Source organism: Macaca nemestrina, chromosome 6 (assembly GCF_043159975.1).
Source record: "Macaca nemestrina isolate mMacNem1 chromosome 6, mMacNem.hap1, whole genome shotgun sequence".
Classification (NCBI taxonomy): Eukaryota; Metazoa; Chordata; class Mammalia; order Primates; family Cercopithecidae; genus Macaca; species Macaca nemestrina.
In genome coordinates, this window is record NC_092130.1 from 167181886 (window position 1) to 167194423 (window position 12538).

Sequence of the window (12538 nt, forward strand, 5' to 3'; positions counted from 1 at the left end):
CTACTGGTTCATACCAAAGCTCTATCCACTGGAGTGATTTCAAGTAATATTTTCTGCCAGAGACTTTATTAGCTCTTTATGGGTTTTGCATATTCTACTTAACATCTCACTCTCTTCACTCATCAGTGTTGGGCAGTGCCATATACTGGTGGTCAAGAGTCCTGGGTCCTCATTTCAACTCTGTCATCAATAAGCTGTAATGCTGGAAAAGTCACATCAACTTTCTAAGGCAACATTCCCTCACTCATTCATTGAGGCCATTGGAGTAGGTGATCTGTAAGATACAATGTTTTCTGTCTGTGAATTACCCAAATAAAGAACTACTGATCTGATGTAGCTCATTAATGAGAGAGTTTGAGCAGGCTTCCAATGCTATTAAACAGTAGAATTGTGTATGAGTCTGTGTTCACACTCTATAAAGATGTTACCTGAGACTGGGTAATTTATAAACAAAAGACTCACAGTTCCCCTTGGCTGGGGAGGCTTCAGGAAACTTACGATCATGGCAGAAGGTGAACGGCAACAGACACCTTCTTCACAAGACAGCAGGAGAGAGAACAGGGGAAACTGCCACTTTGAAACCATCAGATCCCCTGAGAACTCACTCACTATCATGAGAACAGCATGGGGGAAACTGTCCCCATGATCCAGTCACCTCCCACCAGGTCCCTTCCTTGACTGTGGAGATTACAGTTTGAGATGAGATTTGGGTGGGGACACAGAGCTAAACCATATCAAACTGTGTGGCAGTACACCAATGGCAAAATTACAAAGGAGGCTGGAGTTTGAGAAAATGAAATAAGTTTAGTGAACTAGGCCACACCTTAAAGGCTGGCCCAGTTTTGAAGACTCACTTTTACTAAGAGAGTTCCAGGTATGTACGAACGCTAACATTTTGACATCAGGTTACCTAAATCTATACAACAAATAAGATAACAAATCTTGTGCAGAGAATGTGTCTCTTCCTATCTTGATATTAATCTGACTTTAACCAGCTCAGATCAAAAATAAAAAATATCTCCAGATGTTAGATAACTGTTCTATTATTGCCACAGCATATAGGAGATTATATAACAGTCATATTTCTTGACCTGCAGAAAAAAGAAGACTTTAATGCTTAGGTGAAACAGGTTGAGTTTTTGTTCCCCTCTCCAACTTCTTTTACCTGGGCATCTAACACAGCTGAGCACCATTCTGTTTGAAAATTATTTTTAAAGCTAAAGTAAAATAAGCATGCCTGGCCCTTACATTTTATATAACTTTAATTTGACCCTGCCCTACTTTCCTCACTGTCTGCTGTTCTATTTTTCTCTTTTCTTTTATAGCTGCGCCCCTCAAATAAAGGTCTGTTTGCCATTTTCAGTTCCCTACTACACATTCACCCTAACTTCCAGCTGTCTGTCTTTCATAAATGCTAGTATTAATATATTAAAATAGGCTGGGCTTGGTGGCTCATGCCTGTAATCGCAGTACTTTGGGATGCCGAGGTGGGCAGATCACCTGATGTCAGGAGTTTGAGACCAGCCTGGCCAACATGGTAAAACCTTGTCTCTACTTTAAAAAAAAAAAACAAGAAAAATTAGCTGGGCATGGTGGCGTGTGCCTGTAGTCCCAGCTATTCAGGAGGCCGAGGCACGAGAATCACTTGAACCTGGGAGGGGGAGGTTGCAGTGAGCTGAGATTACGCCACTGCACTCCAGCCCGGGTGACAGAGTGAGACTCAGGTCTCAAAATAAAAAACAAAAAACAAATGCAAAACTATATATATACAAACCTTTTCAAGGTATGTAGTTACATTCCTAATTGACCAAGTTTAGTGTTTTTTCTTTTTCCTCAGTCCTTGGAGAAAAAATCATTCACTTTTACTAGAAGGTCATTGGTTACTGTCTTTTGATAGAAAGGATGCAAATACAAACCAGATGGATGTTCTGAAGATCTGGAAGGAAGGAATATATACTGTTTGTCCTAGAGATAGGATTGTTTCCAATTCTTACATTTAACATTTTTTCAATACTTATTCCATAGTGAGTTTTAGGCGATTGAGCAGTTATTATCAACCAAAACAGGTGTATGTGACTATTAAATCATTTACTCTGTAAGAATATATGTACTAGAAATTGAACGGAACTTTTCTAAGAGAGAGCTTCGTAAAATTCATATTGCTCAAGTCCCGTCATTTAAAGGTCAGTTCCCAGCTAAGAAACCTCTAATTATTCAATCTGTCAGCCCTGCGGCTACCCTCTGGTGTCGGTCCACAGTGACAAGCCTGAATTGTTTAAGAGAGAGAGGCAGATTCTTGACCTACATAGCTAATGAGTAAAAAAGCACTGCAAATACTGTAATTTTCCTGGTTTTGAACCTCGAAATCTACTTATGTGCTGACTATTCTTTTTCTTCCAGATTATATCTTTCTTTTTTCTGGCACAAAGCCATCTGTGCACTTTTAGAGAGGTCACAGCTCCTTATCTGCTCGCCAACATTTCCTTCCTCTCACTGCTAGTTTGAATAGTAGAAATTTGAATTTGTTGGGACATGGTGTTTCCTTGGGATTAAATATGCATCTAGACCCCATGGCTCTGCATCTAACTTAAAACAGTTTTCTGTCCTCTGTTGAAATAGCAGCATTTGGACATGCAAGGTTTGCTTGTCTGTGCTTTCCTGTCTGAGGTTGGTTGATCCTTCCTTTCATCCCCCAGACCATTAGGCCTTCGGACATCGCCACTGTCCGCACGTTGGGCCGTCCCCCTCATCTCATCATGCGGATCATGGATTGCGTACTGCTGCTGTTTCAAAGGAAAGTCAATGCTGTCAAAATTGACCTGGAAAAAAGCTGTACCATGCCCTCCTGGCAGGAATCCTTAAAACTGATGACTGCAGGGAACTTTTTACAGAACTTACAGGTTGGTAGTTCAGTGGTGGTGGGCTAAGAGGGAACTCATTCTTCACTGGCATAGGAGTCCTTTTGGTATAGTAAGTTTCTAAAGAAAGAATTCACTCTACATACATGTTTTTTTCAGAGTAAAACTTTCTGTTTTGAATATAAAACATTATTAGCATTAGAGTTTTTCCTGACAGATTTTAGTTGTATTAAGGCATCATCAGTGTTACGTATACTTCAATAAAAGTTAAAAAAATCATTTTAAGAAGACAATAAGTGTGTGTTTATATTATATTCACATGAATACAAATATATACAAGTATTTGTATTTTGCATTTCTCAGTAGTAATTTTTTAGTGTTAATTTACAGCTTTTTTAATTTTATGAGATAGAACTTAACATGAATAAATGCACAAATTTTAAATGTATAGCTTGATGAATATTTACATATGTATATACCTATTTGTGAACACTGGAAGAAAAACACATCTTTTCAGGCCCCAGAAATCTCTCTTGTGCCCCAACAAGTCAATAACTTTCCTTAAGATAATTGTATCCTTACCTTTATCCAGATAGTTCGCTTTGCCTGTTTTGAAATTTGCATATATGAAATCATATTGTATGAACGCTTTTGTTTTGACCTCTTTCATTCAACATGTCTGTGAAATTCATTCCTTTTGTTGCAAATGACAGTCTTTCCTTTTTCATTGTTATATAGTTTCCCGGTATATAAATGTACTGTAGTGTGGGTGAGAAATGTTTAACAACTGATTCTTAAGGGAAAAGGGAAAAAAAAAAAAAGCAAAAAAAAAAGCTCTGATTTGAAGTCTTGCCGTGGTGTAAGCACTCCCATGATGGCTATTTTAAGCTGCCAAAATGATGTTGCTGAATCTAGAGTTGAGAAGAGGTGCATGGTAGTATGCCATTGTGTAGCGTTTCCACCATACAGATACAATAGTTGTAAATGACCTCAAAAGCACAGATGATAGTAAAATTTAGTCTCAGAATTAGCAAGTTATAAGCTTTGACTATAACCTTTGCTTGAAATATTGTTTATTTAATTGTAAGCTTATATATTTTAATTTTTGATAATGACTGAGTCTAACAAGCTTGCAGAATTCCTGGAAATTTAACAATCATTTCTTACAAGCCTGTTTGAACCAGCGCCAGTGTGAAACACTGTAATATGCTTCATTTTGTTTGTCCCTGTACTGTTGATGAATTTTGGGGTTAGTATTAATTTATGGCTATTATAAATCAAGCTGCTGTGAATATTGGTCATTTGGTGGCTCTAGCTGTGCATTCCTGTTGGTTTCATGCTCAGGAGTAGAATTTCTGGGACTTTGATTATACACATTTAATCAGCTTTGGTAGGTAGTGCTGAAGAGTTTTCAAAAATGGTTTGTCAATATATATACCCACCAGCAGTGTATGAGTTGCTCAACATCCTCACTGTTTTCTACTTTTAGCTACTCTGATGAGTTTGTAGTGGTGTCTTATTACTGTTGATTTAATTTGTATCTCCTGACCTTTCCATAGGCTTATGAGCCTCTGGGGAATTCTTTTGTTAAGTGCCTGTTGGAATTGCTTGTCCAGTTAATTTTTGTTTTATTACTTTGTAGAATTTCCTAATATATAAAATATGACTAATTTGTCATTTATATGTTTGCGAATATCTTCTGCTGCTTTCTGGCATTAGTTGTTCCCTGGATTAATGGTGTCTTTTGATAAACAGAAATTCTTAGGTTTAATGTAGTCCAATTTATTAATATTTTCCCTAATAGTGCTTTCTATGTTCTGTTTAGGAGATCTTTGCCCACATCCAAGGCAGATTTCTAGTTTTCTTCTGGAAGCTTTTTTTTTTTTTAAATTTTTTTATTATTATTATACTTTAAGTTGTAGGGTACATGTGCACAATGTGCAGGTTTGTTACATATGTATACTTGTGCCATGTTGGTGTGCTGCACCCATCAACTCGCCATTTACATCATCTTCTGGAAGCTTTATTGTCTTTTCTTTCATGTTCAAATCTCAAAGCAATTAATTGGGAATACCCAGTTCACCTCTATTTCCCAAGTTGTGAATTCAGCACCATCTTTCTTTCAGTTTTCAATTCAGCATTGCTCAAGTGACCGCTACGGCTGGAGCCTGTGGTGAGGCGCATACAACAGCTGTAACAATAAGTAGCTTATGAAACTAGTGGGCCAAACAGACTTGTCCCAGATAATTATAATATGAGATTCTGCCAATGGACTTGGACTTTGGGTGGAATCCTGAGAAGTGATTCCAGGTTCCTGACATTTACCTGGTGGCAAAGCCCCTGCTCTTGGACTCTCCCTTGCTATTTGTCATTGTCACCCCTGACCTTCTGTTGCTCCCAGACATTCATCTGGCTTTTTTTTTTTGGGGGTTATGATTTTTCAAGTCTCATAAACATGAGTTACATTAAACGAGGTCTGAATGAGAGTGTGTTCTACTATGCATTATGTGTTCTGTGAAGGTTTGTGTCACTAAATTATTTAGGTGCTAAATTTCTTTCTGCTTGGAAAACATTTAATCATCCTCTTTTAAATGATCAAACACCACTTTTAAAAGATCCAATTTCATTGTTTGGTCAGTCTGCTTTTTCTGATGCAGAAAGGCATTCTTAATTCATTTCTGCTACTATTTTAAAATTTTATCCCACCAGAAGATAATAATTCTCTCATATTCTTGATAGTTCTGTGATTAAAAATTAATTCATCACCCTCAAAGCCTAATGTCCAAGTTATTATCTTCACATTTTAGGTGAGTTTAATAAAACCTCTGTCTGAATGTATTAAGCTTTTAGTTGCTGATAAATGCTAAATATATATGTCCTCAGACTGAATACACTTGTATTTGTTTTTCATTGGGGATTTTATGGGCTTATAATTCATCTATTTAGGATTAATGACAAAAAATCTTTATTGCTCTGGAATTCTAATAACCATATTAGTGTTTGTCACCTAAATAATTTGCTCTTTCCATGGATCTCACTATATTTATTTAAGGTTGGTATCTTTCCTACAGAAGACAGAGTGTGCTCTCATAGACTTCTTTGCTATCATTTCTTACTGTGCTTTTCCCTTTAGGACTTTTGCCTAATATCTTAAAATAGTGACAAAATACAACGCCCTTCATTCATTTGTGGTCGTTCAGTCGTTTCAGTAACATTGAGAGCATGACGCAAGTATGACTTCATGGAAAGAAGTGTTTTGACTTTATTTTACTCTTTTCTTCCATAGCAATTCCCAAAAGACACAATCAATGAAGAGGTGATAGAGTTTTTGAGTCCTTACTTTGAAATGCCTGACTATAACATCGAAACTGCTAAACGCGTATGTGGAAACGTAGCTGGTCTTTGTTCCTGGACGAAAGCCATGGCTTCCTTCTTTTCTATAAACAGAGAGGTGCTGCCTCTGAAGGTAAGCCTCCTAGGCAGACCTGGGTGAAGGTGGCTGGGCGGAGTCTACAGGTCAGCCGATCTTATCTTTTCACAGGAGCACGTGTACCTGTGGCTTCTGGTGTTAGGGTACTCAGGTCCATGGGGAGAGGGAGCATTAGAAAGGCCAAGCACAGGATGTTTCCTTCTTCTTTGTAATCCTGCTCTAATCAGAACCGTATGAGCCTCTAAGCAGGGACAGACTCTCTACAATGATGCTCACTACAAGTCCATTCACAGGGACGGACTCTCTACAATGATGCTCACTACAAGTCCATTGTGGGCTGCTGGATAGTTTTCCTCCACAATGCAAACTTGAAAAAACAACAACAACAACAACAACAAACAAAAACCAAACAAAAAAACAAAACAAAACAAAAACACTGCAAACTGTAGCATAGAATCCTCTGCTGATATTTAAGATCTGTATCCAGAGAATCCTATGAATGAGGTAGGGTCAAGACAGAACATGCTGGAAGCTGGTCTTGGCTTGGCTTAAGGCATGACATATTCCTCCCTTTTCCATTTTTGTTTTGTCTCTCAGGAAAGAAACTGAATATCTGAATGGTTGTTATTTAATGTGACTTTTTAGACATGCTTTATGTTTCCTTTGTGTAATTGAATACTTAAGCTTCATTTTTGCATATTCCCCTACCATTAAAAGAAGCAGTCTTCAGCAAGTGGAGAGGCAATGGAGAGTGTATTTTTTGAAAATGAAATGCTGAAGTCTCAAAATCATATCTCATGGCTTGGTTGATTATTTTGCTTTTGTATGAGTCTCATCTTTCTTAATCATCAACTAAATTCTACTTATACTTGTAAACTACCCAGGAAACTTAATAGTCATCATACAAGTAATCAAGAGTATCAGGAAGATAGGCATAGAGTTGCAAATTCTATTTTGTTTCTACTTGTTGTGATACCAAGACCATTTATTCAGCCATTGAGGCTCTTGAGGTCCTAGGACAACCTAAAGGGACAAAGAGTCGTTTGAGTCCGAGAATTTCAGAGCAAATAATCGATGTCGTGCTGTCTGACACCATGGATATTGTGACTATTGAAGACTTCAGCGTAGCTCAAAAATGGACAATCTGATATTGACTGAATTAGAACCAATATTTATATCAAGTGAAAAGTACAGGTCATTCTTCGCATACTTTTCCAGTGGGTAACCATGCATAGTGTCTTAAAGAGAACTACAATTAAGTTCATGATGCATAGTTTTTTCTGTTATTATTGTTATTTTAGGTACATAGCTGAAGTCTTTAAACATGGACATTCTGAACAAGGCTTGCATAAGAACAAGGAGATCTCTTCCCCTATGTTCAATGCCATCCACACTTCAGCTTTCAGCTTGTCTCAAGACGATCTGGGTCCTACAGTAGGAAGGGAAGGGAACAGTATCAGAAGTGGGAACCTTTTTATTTGCTCCTACAACCTGTGTTTTCTTTCTGAGAAGTCTGTTCTCTTATATTCTTATAAGTATCTAGCATCTTGGGCCACACAGCTTGTCAGGTTCCTCTTATGTCAGTCAGAAGAATACATGCTATTACACAGATCCATGTTTGCTGTGTAGGGAGGAGTAGAAGAGGAAGTGAGTACATATTGTCACCAGGTGATTCTATTGAATATATTAAGAAATTCAGACCTAAGCCTTTAACTTCCCTTCTTCCTGGAGGGGCTTCACTTGCAATCCCCTGCTTCTTAAATGAGGAGAGGTCAAGGGCATTCGGTAAACTTCAGGTGGAATCTCTTAGACACTAATTAGTAATGGACACACTGAGGAGCTGCTGTCTTTCATCTTGCAATCCTTATAGTTGGGCTAAGTGACTTCTAGTAGTGAATAAATTCAAACAAGTATGAATTACAGCAATAGCAATTTAGATTCTATTCAAGTTCCTTATAATGAGATTTCTTCTGTAAAACTTCATGGAAATCAGTATAGGTACAAATAAAGAGGATGTTGTAAAAAAGCAGAACTTAAATATTGTACATGGATAATAACAGTAACAACATCTACTGTTTATTGAACTCATGTGCTGGGGACTAGACTTGGTATTTTACATATGTTTTCTTATTTAATCCGTACAAAAAGTCCTAGGAGTTAGTTTTTCAATATTTTAATGAAGAAACTGAAGCTCACCGGGTTTAAGCTACCTGCACAGAGTTCTACAACTCCTAAGTTGAGCAATTAATTGGGTTTGAAGGATTTTGATTAGCAATTATTGACAGCTTCGTTTAATAAAAATTTTATTTATTTATTGGTGAGTAAAGTAGTAGAAAATGTTCAAACTCTTTGGGTTTGCAATAGTTTGTCATTAGTAGGTGACTTTAATTTGTAAGTTGCTTGACGTGGTGACCTTACTTTTTCCTTCCGTGTTGGAGCCATGGCAACAGTTGCAGCTTACTGCAGGGCTGAGAAAAAAATGTTCTGCCAGTCAGGTTCTTTTTAAATTGTAACTTACAAGCGATGCTTTTGCCCATCACTGGATCTAGTCAATTATGGAACTCTTGAGGTTTTCCTTAAAGATGATTCTGCCCAAATTTGGAAGCCTGAAGTTTTGAGATAGGAAAATAATTTATTTCAAAAGTGTTTTAAAAATCATCTTTTCTCAAACACTTCAGATAGACTATGCCTTCTAGTCATCCCATGAAAGTCAATAGTAACATTTTGTAAATTTGAAAGGGAAAAATTTGGTTTCAAAAAATGATTTTAAAGGATCTAAATTTCTTAGGCATGAACTACTTTTTTACATCTCATCTTTTGCTAATATTGCTTTTGGTTAAGTCTTTTAATTGTATCTTAATAGCTTCTTTAAAAACAAACCTTTTTAATTAGTCACAGCTCAAGGTATCAAATATGCTTTCCAGAAGGCAAGAAATATGTGAAAGTGACAGGAACAATGTCAAGACCACCACGATACACAAAACCTAGATGTTTATAATCAGTACATAATCATTTTCCATCCTTTATTATTCCTCAACAGTGATGAGTCCTGCTAGGCAGATAGTTCTAAATACTGTTTCTTCTACAACTCTTAATATTAGCATGTTTTATAATTTACCTATATGCATTTAATATTACAGTGTTCTGATCTAGGCAGACTGTGACCCGTGGGCCAAATCTAGCCCACTACCTATATTTGGATGGCTTGTGAAATAAGAGTAGTTTTTACATGTTTAAATAGTTCTAAAATAAGTACATGAGCAATAGTTTTGATTTTGCCTCTTGGCCCAAAATATGTACTATCTGGCACTTTAAAGAAAATATTTGCTGACCCCCTTTCTAATGAACTGTAACTTTCTGCTTATACACATTTATGTCAAATTCACATTAAGATTTGTTCAGGACTTAATGTGATTTGAAAGGATTCTGGAGCTGGAACAAAGCAAAGGTATTAACACGCAGTGTAGTTGAGTTCTCAGACCCTGAAATGAGGGACGTTTTGAGATTGGCTGCCCATCTCTTCACTTTGTGCGTGTCCTGTGCAGGCTAACTTGGTGGTGCAAGAGAATCGCCATCTCCTGGCCATGCAGGATCTGCAGAAAGCCCAGGCCGAGTTGGATGACAAGCAGGCGGAACTCGACGTGGTGCAGGCTGAGTATGAACAGGCCATGACTGAAAAGCAGGTAACTGTCCTTTGTCATGGCAGGGACTGTCACACATCTCCATGGCTTCTCACTCCAAGAGTGTGGGTTTTTGTGGAGATTCACTGAATTTATACATGATACATACATAGCACATAATGGACACCAAGGATCTTTGGTGAGATGACAGGATGGTCAGTCAAGATGGCAGTCAGTGCTGGAACATAGCCATTCTGAGTTTCTTTATTAGTCGGGGATGGTAATAATGATAGCATCTTGTGTAGTAGCATTTTTGTTATGTTTTTCAAATCATGTCCTCCCATGTTATCTCATTTAATCTTTGAAATAACTTGCAAAGTAGGCAGGGTGGATTTATTTATTTATTATTTATTTATTTATTTATTTATTGAGACAAGGTCTTGCTTTGTCGTCCAGGCTGGAGTGCACTAGCATGATCATGGCTCACTGCAGCCTTGAATTCCTGGCCTCAAATGATCCTTCCACCTCAGCCTCCCAAGTAGCTGGGACTACAGGCATTCACCACCATGCCTGGCTAATTTTTTATAGAGACAGGTTTTCACCATGTTGCCCAGGCTGGTCTCGAACTCTTGGGCTTAAGCAATACACCTGCCTCGGCCTCCCAAATGTTGGAATTACAGTCATGAACCAAGGCAGCCTGGTGCCTTACCTATCTTTGTTCTCATTTTAGAGCATTCAAGTCAAATGTCTAAAGAGATCACAGAGGAAAAGTACCTGAGTTTCTAAGTAACCAGGATTTTGTCACTTTTTTTCTCTTAAATACATCCTTTTTTTTTTTTTTTAATAAAGTGGTCTCCCTAGAGTATATAAGCTTTTGGCTTAATAAAATCTGTATCTGCCTCTGATAAATCCTATATTTGGTAGATAATAGCTAGATTCACTCTGTTTTACCTTGATAATTGAATGAAATTCACCCCTACCTCTTCTCAGCCTTTCTTGGCAGAATTGAAATTCCTGCCTTGTTAGTTTTACAGGGGTCCCAATAAAAGAGTTTAGATAAACATTTCAGCTTCACTATCTGCAGAATGTATGGTATATTCTCTTAAAGATAAGTCTTCTGCAAGCAAAGTAAAAGCTTTTGGAAGCTTTAAAGAAGTAGCACTTTTGAAAAATGTCTGTTCATGTCCTTTGCCCACTTTTTAATGAGATTTTTTTTTTAAATTGTGAATTTCTTTAAGTTCCTTATAGATCCTGAACATTAAGATTTTTTCAGATGCATATTTTGCAATAATTTTCTCCCATTCTATAGGTTGTCTCTTCACTCTGTTGATAGTTTCTTTTGCTGTACAGAAGCTCTTTATTTTAATTAGATCCCATTTGTCAGTTTTCGCTTTCGTTGCAATAGACACTTTTCAAAAACAGACATACATGCAGCCAATAATCATATGAAAAAAAGCTCAATATCACTGATCACTAGAGAAATGCAAGTCAAAACTACAGTGAGTTACCATCTCACAGCAGTCAGAACGGCTACTATTAAAAAGTCAAAAAACAACAGATGCTGGTAAGATTGCAGAGAAAAAGAATGCTTATACACTGTTGGTCAGAATTAAGTTAGTTCAACCATTCTGGAAGATAGTGTGGCAATTCCTCAAAGACCTAAAAACAGAAATACCATTGACCCAGCAATCCCATTACTGGATATACACCCAAAGGAATATAAATCGTTCTGTTATAAAGCCACATGTGTGAGTATGTTCATTGCTGTCCCATTCACAATGGCAAAGACATGGAATCAACTTAAATGTTCAACAGTGATAGACTGGATAAAGAAAATGTGGTACACGTACACCATGGAATACTACGCAGCTATAAAAAAAGAATGAGATTGTGTCCTTTCAGAAACATAGATGGAACTGGAGGCCATTATCCTTAGCAACTAACACAGGAACTGAGAAACCAAATACCACATATTTTCACTTGTAAGTGGAATCTAAATGATGAGAACACATGGATGCATAGACAGGGACAACAGACATTGGGGCTTATTGGAGGGTGGAGAGTGGGAGGAGGGGGAGGATCAGGAAAAATAACAAGTACTAGGCTTAATACCTGGGTGATGGAAAAAATCTGCAAAACAAACCCCCATGACACAAGTTTACTTATATGACAAACCTGTACAGGTACCCCTGAACTTAAAATGAAAATTAAATTATAAAAAAGAAGTAGCACTTATGTGGGTTTGTATACTTATGCCTCACAAAATTCACTTATGTATGGAAAACATGATGGCAGTTTGAAAGAATCTACTTTGGAAGGAGTGTTCATTTCTACCATTTTGGATGGTTATTTGTATCAGGAAGCTCTACTGAACACAGGGAAAATATTTTACCTTCTCATTTTATTACATGTAAATTTTAACATTTTTACCTTAATTCGTTCAGCAAGCTTTATTGTTTTGGAGCATCTGCTATTGGTTAGGTAAATAATCATGGGAGCACAGAAGAACTGTAACAGTATGGCTCTAACTCTAAAACTTGAATTTCAACAAATGTCAAATTCCTTATTAAAAAAATAAGATATCTGGACATTCCTACAACCAACTTCTGAACTTGATCTTCAGTCATTTT

The 12538-nt window shown here is 37.2% G+C and overlaps 1 protein-coding gene across 1 annotated transcript in view; it reads left to right on the forward strand.

Annotated features, from left to right (window-relative positions):
• The window catches only part of LOC105492325 (dynein axonemal heavy chain 5), a 257015-nt gene that overhangs the window by 180092 nt on the left and 64385 nt on the right, over nucleotides 1-12538 (forward strand). Inside the window, exons 59-61 of the mRNA XM_011759339.3 lie at nucleotides 2697-2900; nucleotides 6145-6324; nucleotides 9834-9971. Coding sequence (XP_011757641.2) covers nucleotides 2697-2900; nucleotides 6145-6324; nucleotides 9834-9971 — 522 coding nt within the window. The remainder of the gene's footprint in view (nucleotides 1-2696; nucleotides 2901-6144; nucleotides 6325-9833; nucleotides 9972-12538) is intronic.